Raw genomic sequence first — 13,172 nt, 5'->3', positions numbered from 1 at the left:
TTAGTAGAGACGGGGTTTCACCATGTTGACCAGGATGGTCTCGATCTCTTGACCTCGTGATCCACCCGCCTCGGCCTCCCAAAGTGCTGGGATTACAGGCTTGAGCCACCGCGCCCGGCCTTTTCATAATTATTTTGTATGCTATTACTGTTAGAAGAAGCTATCCTTTCTACCTCCTGGGACAGAAGCATTTGCTACTAATAACAACAATAGGTGATGCTTCTCAAGGAGCCTACTGTGTGCTAACCATCGGCTAGGTGCATTACATGTATTTACTGGTTTTCTTAACAACTTACTGGATTTTCATAACAATCCACTTCACAGATGAGGAAATTGAGGCTTGGCAATATGCAATAACTTCCTTGAGTGCTAGAGGGAATTGAGACCTCCTGCTGAGTCCTACACATCATTCTTTCTTTTCTTGCCATTTAATTCTTCTGAGATTAAAATGGATATGACTTTGTGGGGTGTGAGCAACCCTGACTTCTCTTACTCCCTTGTTCTCCAGACTTTTATCGGACGTTTTCGCCGCATCATGGACTCCTCCCAGAATGCTTACAATGAAGACACTTCAGCGTTGGTAGCCAGGCTAGACGAGATGGAGAGGGGCTTATTTCAAACAGGGCAGAAAGGACTGAATGACTTTCAGTGCTGGGAGAAGGGGCAGGCTTCTCAGATCACAGCTTCCAACCTCGTTCAGAATTATAAGAAGAGAAAATTCACTGATTTGGAAGACTGAAGGCCAGAGCACAGATGGCTCCTTGTAGACGTATCCGTCCCTGTGTTCTTGATAGGAGCTGGTTGACCTTGTACAGAAGCAGAATCCTGTCCCATTTCATGGCTTATTTCCTGTGGCCATAGGGAATTATAAGGAACTGGACATGCTGGAGGATGTGGATATCCCTGCCCCTATCAGTCTTCCAGGACCGTCCCACTCTGCTGACCCACAGCCCAGGCCCTTTAACCCAAAAGCCCACAGCCAAGGAGAAATCAAAGTCCTTCCTCATTAAGGATCACTGCCATATAACATATCACAGTAGAGTTGCGACCGGGTTTCCTTGTGTCTAGGAGTTTGGACAGCTTCAGAGGTACAGTTTCACTAGCCACAAAGCACAGGTACAAATTGGGTCATCTTTGCCCGTTTTTAAAATGTTCTCTTATCTTATTTGCCTCATCTTCCTCATGGTCGTACAGAGGATAGCACCCCACCATGCTGGCCTGACTTGTAAATATCTATTGCTGCCTGCCTGCAGGGAGTTACCCCAGTTTCCAGAAACAGTCGGCAAGATAAAGGAGGAAAAGGGAAAGGCAGATGAATGGCGTGGCTTTTACTGAAGCAAAGACGTTGGCCTCATACTCTCTACTTAGTGCTTAATGAACTGGAATCTGCATAGCTCAGCAGTCAACCCAGAAGGGAAATGGTTAAACTGGGCTTGGTTTTGCCTCTGAGAGCCTAAGAACACCTGCACACTTACTCCACTCCCTGTCTAGAAAAGCTGTCAGGGAGTCGTTTGGAATTGCAAAGTAGTTATTAAGGAGTGTTCACCAGCCTGCATTACATCCCGAAGTCAAGATTTGATAGCTGACTATGAAAGGCCCTGTATTCAAAATCTAACATTGCAAATGTAAGTGGGCAAGGAGCCTCCACTGCGCTATTTTTACCTCTACAGTAAATGTTGCAACATTATTGCATAGAAGATCCCTGACCATTTGCTAAGATCCTGATTAAGCAAGCACAAATCTCTTTTCCTGGACATCAAGGATGCAGCCTCAAGTTGAGAAAGAAACAGCGTTCCCTGGGCCTGTGAGACTGTTCGCAGGCATCAGTGCTTCCCCTCTGACACCCCACAACTAGCAAAAATTGCCTTTGTCATTGGGAATTATAAAGGGATTTGGGTATCCAGATTGTGCAGATGCAAACTTAGATTGTCAATGCAAACTTAGAACTACGGAAATGCTTTTAAAATGCCTGTTTTAAGTTGGAATTGATATTTTTATAATTTGATTTTAGTGCTAAATAAATGATTGGCTTTACACATGAATATTTTCTGTATAAGTACTCTTTCTGTCGCTCAGGTATTACAGATCATCAGCAAAGCTATCAGAATTTTGCCTTTGATCATATTTGACAGTAATGCACAAATCCATGTTTTAGCAGCTGCTCTTTTGCTTGTGTGGTACACATAAATAGGAGGTACATTCTCTGTAGGAGTGTGCTGTGTCCTAGGAAGATGAGCTTTCCATTACTACCGCAGCATTTATATATAGCCAGGGCCCCAGAAACCATTCATGGAGCGAGAGAAGCATATTATTTAACTTTTGGCATCCTTCTTTTCACACATAGCTTTTTATTTAAAGTCAACCCTAAGTCTGCTGCCGTTTTTTCCTACTTCCTAAAAAAACAAAAAGAAATTCCTCAGGGGCCATGTATCAGAAATATGTAGGTATTCACGTGCAGAATGTAGCACCTGTTTTAGATTTTGAACAGATTATATTACACGTGGCTTTTGAACCCATTTTCAATTACAGATCTGTCTTCAGGACCCTCAGACTACCCCTCTCCCCAGCAGCCCACCAGTCAGTCATTTGGATTTTGATTTGGTCCCTTCAAGAGCTTATTTTTTCAAAAAAAGACAACAAATAGACCCAAATACCAAATTGCTCTCAAAATCCAAGGAGTAAATACATGCCCTTTCCCCTGAAGCTCTGTTCCCACATAACTGTGGCCTTAGTTATAGACAGAAGGCTCAGTGTATGCAGCTTTTTCCCAGGGACAATGTGGGCAGTCAGGAGTGGGGCAAGGCTCTGTCTGTCGGTTCCTCCTGCTGTTCGTGACCTCTGGATCTGGGTGGTTGTGGGCTCTCCACGGCTCTCCATCTCCATGCTGATGGCTCCCAAATTCCTATCTCCAGCTCAGATCACTCCCTCTAACTCCAGACTTGTATCCAACCCCCTGCATGATGTTTCCCCTTCCCCTCGGTCTGCTCCTCCTCTGATCTTTTCCCATCTCCATCCTTCCCTACTGCTTAAGACAAAAATGCTATGTCCTCCCTGACCTTCCTTCTCTCCCTCTCCATAGCTTTTGGGTCTACCTTCAAATCATTGCAGCATCTGGCCACCTCGCCATCACCTCCGGTGCTGTCAGGGCAGACCCCTACCATTTATTTCCTGGAGTTTTGGGGTCACCCCCTAACTGCCTCCCTGCATTAACCCTCCACCCCACCGTCAGACTCTTCTCACCATAGCAACCAGAGTGTTCTTGTTCAAAAGCAAATCAGATTCTGTCAATTCTCTGCTCAAGACCCTCCCATCTCAGAGAAAAAGGCTACCCAGTTATCCCAGCACACTTTGTGCAGGATGCGCTGATGCACGCCTATAATACCAGTACTCTGGGAGGCTGAGGCGAGTGGATCACTTGAAGCCAGGAGTTTGAGACCAGCCTGGCTAACACAGTGAAACTCCGTCTCTACTGATAATACAAAAATTAACCAGGCATGGTGGTGTACGCCTGTAATCCCAGCTACTCAGGAGGTTGAGGCAGGAGACACTTGAACCCAGGGGATGGAGGTTGCTGAGGACCCAGTAAGCTCAGATCGTGCCACTGCACTCCAGCCTTGGTGACAGAGCATCTTACAGAGTGTGCTAATCTCTCCGCACCACTGAACCCGAAGTTTCTGGAATACTGTGTCTGAACTAGTGAAACTGGCACGCAGAAGCACCGAGTGACACAAGTTCAAACAGCAGTCAGTCCCACTCTGCGTCTGTCTGTTCTGTCCCCTTATCCTTCAAGAACCCCCAAGAGAGCTTTTTATCTCTATGCTCGAAACAATTGTGTCTATGTGAAAATGTAATATTTTAAACTGACCTTGGTAAAAGAAAATAACTGCAGAAGCTATATATATATTTCAAAGCAGATATTTTTGTGTTCAGGAGAAAAATCTATAAAATGTAAGGTAGATGCTTAACTATAAGAATTAGTCTAAGGAATATAATGTCAACATTCGTTATCTAGTGAAGGCAAATTTTTATGTCATTTTCTTTGATTTTTGAGACAGGGTCTCACTTTGCCACCCAAGCTGGAATGCAGTGGCCCAGTCACAGCTCACTGCAGCCTTAATCCTCCCACCTCAGTCCCCCAAGTAGCTGGGATTACAGGCTCTCAACTTTCCCTAACGTCTTACTTTTAACTAAACCACGGGCTTTATGTGCCACCATACCTGGTTACTTTTTGTATGTGGCCCCAGGCTGATCTCAACCTCCTGGGCTCAATTAGTCCTCCCGCCTTGCGGTCCCAGAGTGCTCAGATTATAGGCATGAGCCACCGCCCCCAGCCAATAAATTTTTAATATTGAGTACACATAGAAATATTTGTTTAAAAGACAATTAAGTGAATGCTCTAAACATAAGGAAAAGTATCTGAAAGTTGGAATTCTCTTGCAAACTCTGTGTGTGTGCGTGTGTGTGTGTGTGTGTGTGTGTGTGTTTTGCTAACTCTTGATAATATCCTTTTGAATGAGCAGCAGTAAATCTCTTGTCCTTAATAGTAACAAAATGTACAGTGAATCAAGGACAAGTCTGGAAAAATGTAGAGTCACTCCTTTCCTGAGAGCAAATGACTAATACAGGTGACAGGTGCCGCCCGCCTTGGTTGGAGCTTGTTTTGTTTTTCGAGGCTTCTGCTTTTCTGCCTAGTTAATCAAAGGAGACGGTGCAGCCAGACGCAACTTGCCTGCCAGGCAGCCCTACTCTAGCACAGCAGCATCCTCCTCCTGGGTTCCACTGTCCTATTGCCAGCCTTGTGGTCTAGGGAAAGCTGCAAATGAGGACACCCGAAGAAGCAGAGGTCTTCTTTCTGTATCTGCTTTTTCAAGGTCAAGTCGAATCAACAAAGTGGCATCATTTCATTAAACTTTCTTTTTTCTTCTCACAGGGTCTCGCTGTGTCACCCAGGCTGGAGTGCAGTGGTGTGATCTCAGCCCACTGCAACCTCGAACTCCCAGGATCAAGCGATTCTCCCACCTCAGCCTCGAGTGGCTGGAATTACAGGCATGCACCACCATGCCAGCTAATCTTTTTAATTTTTTGTAGAGACAGGTTCTCTCTACGTTGCCCAGGCTGGTCTCAAACTCCTGAGCCTCAAACTCCTTGGCTTCCCAAAGTGCTGGACTTATAGGTATGAGCCACTGCACCCAGCCAAACTTATTATTTTAGGCATAATTTTAGATTTATACAGCAGTTGTAAAGGTAAGACAGAGAGTTCTCATATATCCTTCACTCTGCTTTCCCTAACGTCTTACATAACCATGGTACATTTATCACCACTAAGTAGTTAACATTGCTACAGCGCTTCTAACTAAACCACGGGGGTTATGCAGATTTCACCAGATTTTCCATAAATGTCCTTTTCCTGTTTCAGAATCCAATCCAAAGTCCCACATTGCACTTAGAGGGCAATCTTTTTTTTTTTTTTTTTTTTTTTTGAGACGGAGTTTCACTCTTGTTACCCAGGCTGGAGTGCAATGGCGCGATCTCGGCTCACCGCAACCTCCGCCTCCTGGGTTCAGGCAATTCTCCTGCCTCAGCCTCCTTAGTAGCTGGAATTACAGGCACGCGCCACCATGCCCAGCTAATTTTTTGTATTTTTAGTAGAGACGGGGTTTCACCATGTTGACCAGGATGGTCTCGATCTCTTGACCTTGTGATCCACCCGCCTCGGCCTCCCAAAGTGCTGGGATTACAGGCTTGAGCCACCATGCCCGGCCTGGGCAATCATTTTTTAAAGCAAAACTGCATCAGACTGTTTGCAGCATTAATTCAGTAATTCAGCTTATTGGAAAGGTTTCACTGCATTGGGGCAGGCACACTGGGGCCAGTTGGAGCTTGCAATAGGACAAAACTCCTGGTAAGCACATCAAGAAGAGAGAGAATATCTGCTTTTCTTTCTTTTATTTTTTTTTATTTTTTGAGACAGTGTCTCACTCTGTCACCCAGGCTGGAGTGCAATGGCACGATCTCAGTTTACTGCAACCTCTGCCTCCCGGGTTCAAGCGATTCTCCTGCCTCAGCCTCCCAAGTAGCTGGGATTACAGGTGTCTACCACCACACCTAGCTAATTCTTGCATTTCAGTAGAGACGGGTTTCACCATGTTGACCAGGCTGCTCTTGAACTCCTGACTACAAGTGATTCACCCACCTCAACCTCCCAAAGTGCTGGGATTATAGGTGTGAGCCACTACACCCGGCTACTTTCCCTTCAGTAAGTGACACTTTCTCTTATGTGCCTCATTTGCTGCACTTGAATCTGTACTCCTGGGCTACCTGTTTGCTTTCCTGTGTCCAAAGAAAAGAAAATGTCCTCAAGGAAGAATTTTTATTGTACAAAAGGAGACATACAAGTCATGTGAGAATCAAACTTTTTTTAAGCCTGGAAATAAACTTCTCTCTCAAGGGTGATACAGGAGCAGAAAGGGTTGTAAAAGCTTGAACTCTGGGTTCTTTCCCCTCCTCCCCTCCCTCCCTCCCTCCCTTCCTTCCCTGTCCCTCTCTCCTTCCCTCCCTTCCTTCCTTCCTCTCTCCCTCCCGTCCTTCCTTTCTTTTCTTTTTTTTCCTTTCCTTTCTTTTCTTTTTTTGAGACAAGGTCTTACTCCCTTCACTCAGGCTGGAGTTCAGTGGCACCATCTGTCACTGCTCTGCTCACTGCAGCGTCAACTTCCCAGGCTCAAGCAGTTCTTCCACCTTAGCCTCCTGAGTAGCTGGGACCACAGGCCTGGCACCATGCCCAGTTAATTTTTTTATTTTTTGTAGAGATGAAGTCTTACCATGTTGGCCAGGCTGGTCTCAAACTCCTGGGCTCAAGTGATCCTTCCGCTACAGCCTCCTAAAGTGCTGGGATTACAGGCAGGAGCCACTGTGCCCGGCCTGATTTTTTCTTTGTCCTGAGCCACAGGTGGGAGATGTTTGCAGGATGAGCTGATTCCATGTGCCCCCTTATGAATTCTGAAACACTGGCAGCTCCCAGGCACTATTTTCAGAGCTATGCTGACACTTAATCATGTTGGTATAGAAAGCCGTGCTTGTTTTAAATTCATTTAGACACAGAGAAAATTAGCTAGAGTGCCAGAAGAGGAAGGGGGAGAAAATCAAGTTATTGCCATTAGAGAGAAAGAATAATAAAGTTTTAAGTAAAATCACAGGCTCTTTTCTGTCAGTGACAAGTACTGCGGAAAAGTGGAAATTTCAATGAAAAGGATATATTTGGTCAGGTGATACCCTGAGTCCACAAAAAGTACAAAAATTAGCCATGCGTGGTGGAGTGCACCTGTAGTTCCAGCTCCTGGGGAGGCTGAGTCATGAGAATTGCTTGAACTCAAAAGGCAGAGGTTGCAGTGAACAGAGATCACACACATTGCACCCCCCCGGGTAACATGAGTGAAACTCCGTCTCAAAAAATAATAATAAATAAATAAATAAATAAATAAATTAGTATGGGCATGGTGCCATGCCTGTGGTCCCAGCTACTCAGGAGGCTGAGGTAGAAGGAGAGTCAGCCTCAAAAAAAAAAAAAAAAAAAAAAAAGAAGGGAAAGTGTGCTTGGGATTTGTTTTGAGGCGTGTTAGCCTGGAGGCAGAAACCGGTATTAAAAGCCAGCACTTGAGGAGAGAAATGAGATGGTTGTTCCAGAAAGGGGCCTTATCTTAATAGGACCAAGAGGACTTGGCACTCAGCTATCTCCTTGGTTCAGGAGCAGAACATTTTAAAAACTGTTTCAAAGGACACTGTCGTTTTCTAATTTAGCCTTTCACTCACTCTGATTTCTTTATCTGAGATGCTAGGCAAACATGAAATAATGTGCTGCTTTTTATTTATTTATTTATTTTAAGATGAAGACAGTTTCCCAGGCTGGAGTGCAGTGGTGCGATCTCTGCTCACTGCAACCTCTGCCTCTCAGGTTCAAGCGTTCTCCCGCCTCAGCCTCCTGAGTAGCTGGGACTACAGGCATGAGCCACCATGCCCGGCATGCTTCTTTTTAAATAGTTCAGCAGTCCAAGAGGTCTTTTCTCAGGTTTTGAACCAGCTCAGACCTTGATCCACATTTCAGAGGATCCCACCAGCTGAATTCCTAGATCATTTCAAAGACTTTTCGGGAGGGGAGAGCCATATAAAAAACACACCATGTTTGTGTATGGCCAGGAGTGAAAATCCGGTTCTTCAATGATTAAAGCATCTTTTAAAAGAAATCAATAAAAGCTGAAACCCTAACTCCATTTTCAAAGATTCTTATTTCCATAGACCAAGCAATCCTCCCACCTCAGCCTCCTGACTAGCTGGGACTACAGATGCATGCCACCACACCTGGCTTGTTTTATTTATTTAGAGACAGGGTTTTGCTCTATTACCCAGGCTGGTCCTGAACTACTGACCTCGAGGGATCCTCCTGCCTCACCCTTCAAGAGTCACTGGGATTACAGGCATGTGCAACCATGCCTGGCTAATTAAAAAAAAAAAAAAAAAAAAAAAATCAGGGTCCGGGCGTGGTGGCTCATGCTTGTAATCCCAGCACTTTGGGAGGCCGAGAGGGGTGGATCATGAGGTCAGAAGTTCGAGACCAGCCTGACCAACATGGTGAAACCCCATCTCTACTAAAAATACAAAAATTAGCCAGGCATGGTGGTGTGAGCCTGTAATCCCAGCTACTTGGGAGGCTGAGGCAAGAGAATTGCTTGAACCTGGGAGGCAGAGGTTGCAGTGAGCCGAGATCACACTATTGCATTTCAGCCTGGGCAACAGAGTGAGACTCCGTCTCAAAAAGTAAATCAATTAATTAAATTTTTAAAATATTAAAGAGCCTTTGTGATTTTAAAAGGCTCTTCTGCCACTTCAAATAAAAAAGTAGAAAATGTGTCACAGGTTACTGTATATGTATCTGTGGAAGGAACAAAGTGTTCAGCTGAGTTAAATGGAGATGAAACTATTGCTTTGCTTAACTACAGCTCATGCATACCCACCCCCTCATATCATCCACATGCTGTGGCAAGCTCCCTCAGGGACTCACATCTCAGAGCAAACCTCACACAAAAGAGGTTATGTCTTCAAGCCCCTGACAGTCATTCGCTGTGAAACCAAAGGAACTAATACAAGGGTAGCCACATGGTGGAGGCTGTGGAGATGTTGTTACCAAATCTCTCTAAACTGGGAACTGCTACATAGTGACCCAGAAATCAGAGTCTAGAGTCCAAGGGGCCCAGAAGGATGAACTATTCCAGGCTGTTAAATATATATATACTTTTTGCCAGGTGCGGTGGCTCATGCCTATAATCCCAGCACTTTGGGAGGCCAAGGCAGGTGGATCACCTTAGGTCAGGAGTTCGAGACTAGCCTGGCCAACATGGTGAAACCCTGTCTCTACTAAAACTACAAAAATTAGCTGGGTGGGGTGGCATGCGCCTGCAGTCCCAGCTACTTGGGAGGCTGAGGCATGAGAATCTCTTGAACCCTGATGGCAGAGGTTGCAGTGAGCTGAAACTGTGCCATTGCACTCCAGCTTGAGTGACAGTGCAAGACTTGGTCTTAAAATATATATATACTGTTTATTATTTTATATTTGTTACATGCCAAAGAAAGTATATAACATGTCTGTATGTTATGAAGTGACGTAGCACAATAAACACCCACCAACTTCCACCAATTTAAGTTGAGAACATGATCATTGCCTCCTGCATAGTTTCTCTGCCACCCTCTATCCCCAGAGTAATCACTATCCTGGGTTTTATATTTATTACTGCCTTAGTTTTTATATCTAGCAAATGTATTTTTTGTTTATTTTTTGAGGCAGAGCCTGTTGTCCAGGCTGGAGTGCAGTGGCGCCATCTCAGTTCACTGCAACCTCCACCTTAAAGGTTCAAGCAATTCTCCTGCCTCAGCCTCCCGAGTCAATTACAGGTGCCCACCATACCTGGCTTTTTGTATTTTTAGTAGAAACGGGGTTTCACCATGTTGGCCAGGCTAGTGGTGAACTCCTGACCTCAGGTGATCTGCCCACCCCAGCCTTCCAAAGTGCTGGGGTTACATGCATGAGCCACTCTTCCTGGCCAATATAGTTGTTCTTTATACTGATCCTTTGTCAGTTATCTGTAGTGCAAAATTCTCCCATTTTGTAGCTTGTCTTAATTTTCTTTGTAGTGTCTTTATTTTTCCTTAGAGACAAGGACTTGCTGTGTCACCAGGCTATGGTGCAATTGTGGGATCATAGCTCACTGCAGCCTTGAACTCCTAGGCTCAAGCAGTCCTCCCACCTCACCTCCTGACTAGCTGGGACCATAGGTGCCTGCCACCACACCTGGCTTCTTTTATTTATTTAGAGACAGGGTCTTGCTGTATTTCCCAGGCTGGTCTTGAACTACTTGCCTCAAGTAATCCTCCTGCCTCAGCCTCCTGAATCACTGGGATTACAGGCAGGCAACACCACACCTGGCTAAATTATTTTTTCTTTAATTTTTTGTGGAGACAGGGTCTCGTTATTTTGCTCAGGCTAGTCTTGAACACCTGGGCTCAAGCAATTCTCTCGCCTTGGCCTCCCAAAGCGCTGGGATTACACATGTGAGCCACCATGCCTGGCTGATCTTTTATTTAGTACAGGAGAAAATAGTCCCAAAGAGGTAATGTGACTCGTAGCTATTATTTATTGAGAGTTTATTCTGTGCCAGCCATTGTGATAACCACTTTATATGTATTATCTCATTAAATTTCCACAAAAACCCTAAGAGATAAATTATTGTTATCCCCATTTTACAGAGAAAGAAATAGACTCAATGAGGTTAAATGTGTGCCCAAGGTCACATAGCAACCAGTGCTGGGCCCAGGGCTAGAACCCAGGTCGGGCTGATCCTGAGATCCAGCTCTTCCCCGCTCTGCTACGCTGTGCAAGGATCAACAGTGCAGGCCAGGGCAGTCCTCTTCCCACTGCACAGTCAGGCGTCTCTCGCTTCAGTCCTGGTCCTCCCAACACAGTTTCTATAGGACTCGCCATCACTTCCACTTCTAAGTGTCTCCTTTGTGAAAATTGGCCCAACCTATGCCTAAGTCATATAACCATTAATCTGCAGTAAAAACAGAACTTCTCTTTTTGTTTCAAAACACCGCTCATGTCATCAACAACTCGTGCTCATTCCCGAGATTGCAAGCTGCTATTTTTGAAAAGTTATTTTGCGTGGCATTTTGCCTCAGGGGCCCTTGGTCTGTTTAATCTGGGTATCTCAGTTGGCAGAACACTGTGTGGCTCTCTGGATTGCTTATATGTGTCTAATCTGCAGCTCTGGCTGTTGCCAAAACTCCCCTGCCTCCTCCTCTCTGCCTCACCCCCAACTGCCTTGCTCAAAACAAGTGATGGGCCGTTAATGGTTGGTCCGGAGGAAGGGAGAGTCAGAGAAAGCAGAGGCCACACAGCTCAACCAGTCCCCTGCAGGGCAGGCTTGGCTGGTTTCTGGCCTCTGCTGCTGTGAATTTCACTGACAGCAGAAATTAATCGCACTCATTCATTCGCCCCTCCAGTGAGGATCTGAGGTTGGGAGCAGAATGCTCATCCCTCCCTGCCCTGTGGAGTTTACACTGTAAGGGGCAAGGCAGACTACAAACGGGATTGCAGTAAGATATATGAGGTGAATTAAGGGGCATGTGTAAATAAAGGCAGAGTCTCGCTTGTCACTCAGGCTTGAGTGCAGTGGCACAAGGCAAGCTCACTGCAGCTTTGAACTCCTGGGCTTAACGATCTCCACAACTCAGCCTCCCAAGTAGCTAGAACTACAGGTGTGCGCCACCACATCTGGCTAATTTTTCTAATGTTTAATTTTTTTTTTTTTTTGAGGGAGAATCTCTCTGTTGCCCAGGCTGCAGTGAAGTGGCGTGATCTCTGCTCACTGCAACCTCCATCTCCTGAATTCCAGCAATTCTCCTGCCTTAGCCTCCCGAGTAGCTGGGATTACAGGTGTGTGCCATCATGCCCGGTTAATTTTTGTATTTTTAGTAGAGACGGGGTTTCATCATGTTGGCCAGGCTGGCCTCAAACTCCTGACCTCAGGTGACCCACCCATCTCGGCATCCCAAAGTGCTGGGATTACAGGCCTGAGTCACTGCGCCCAGTCCTTATTTTTAATTTTTATAGAGACAGTGTCTCACTATGTTGTCCAGGCTGGTCTAGAACTCCGGGCTTCAAGCAATCATCCCACTTCAGCCTCCCAAATCATGGGGATTACAGATGTGAGCCACTTTGCCCAGCTTTCGGGGACCTTTAAATAGTGAGTTCAAGAAGAGGCTCTCTGAGGAAAGATGCAGAGCTGGGTGGGTGAAGGCTCAGAGGAGGTCCTAATTCCAGGCAGTGAGAGGAGGTCCTGGGGGCAGGAAAAGGTGAGAGGCGTGTGGCTTGGTTGGCCTGATTTGAGGAAGAAAAGCAGGCCTGAGTGGCAGGAGATGAGGGAGTGGGGAGGAGGCAGAGAGCAGATCCTCTGATGGGTGAATGTGATAGAGCTGGCTCTACGGGTAGAGCTGGAGGTCAGGGAGTGGGAGGACATTATTAGATCATCACAAGTGTGAGCCCAGGACGGGCCATACAGATAGTCTTGAGAGCCTTTAGCAGGTCTACCTTCCAAGTCAGGCTGTGTATGACTGGAGGGCCTCTGGGGAAAGTAACATTTAAGCAAAAACCCATAACAGGCTGGGTGCAGTGACTCATGCCTGTAATCCCAGTACTTTGGAAGGCCAAGATGGGTGGATCACCTGAGGCCAGGAGTTCGAGACCAGCCTGGCCAACATGGAAGGCCTCTGGGGAAAATGACATTTAAGCAAAAACCCATAACAGGGGCTGGGCACAGTAACTCGTGCCTGTAATCCCAGCACTTGGGGAGGCCAAGAAGGATGGATCACTTGAGGTCAGGTGTTCGAGACCAGCTTGGCCAACATGGCAAAACCACGTCTCTACTAAAAATACAGAAATTAGCCATGCATGGTAGCATGGCCTGTAGTCCCAGCTACTTGGGAGGCTGAGGCAGGAGACTAACTTGAACCCAGAAGGGGGAAGTTGCAATGAGCCCAGATTGTGCCACTGCACTCGAGCCTGGGCGACAAAGACTCTGTCTCCAAAAAAATGAAAAACGAAAAAACCATAACAGTGGTTCTCAAAG

General features: G+C 45.9%; 1 protein-coding gene across 1 annotated transcript in view; it reads left to right on the top strand.

Annotated features, from left to right (window-relative positions):
* Positions 1–2,157, top strand: part of GINS3 (GINS complex subunit 3) — a 14,952-nt gene extending 12,795 nt beyond the window's left edge. Inside the window, exon 3 of the mRNA XM_017502580.1 lies at positions 509–2,157. Coding sequence (XP_017358069.1) covers positions 509–739 — 231 coding nt within the window. The 3' untranslated portion in view covers positions 740–2,157. The remainder of the gene's footprint in view (positions 1–508) is intronic.
* Positions 2,158–13,172: the final 11,015 nt, after the last annotated feature.

Source organism: Cebus imitator, unplaced genomic scaffold, assembly GCF_001604975.1.
Source record: "Cebus imitator isolate Cc_AM_T3 unplaced genomic scaffold, Cebus_imitator-1.0 Scaffold297, whole genome shotgun sequence".
Taxonomy (NCBI): domain Eukaryota; kingdom Metazoa; phylum Chordata; class Mammalia; order Primates; family Cebidae; genus Cebus; species Cebus imitator.
The sequence above is the reverse complement of the archived record's forward strand: the minus strand, read 5'-3'. Positions and strand labels throughout refer to the sequence as shown.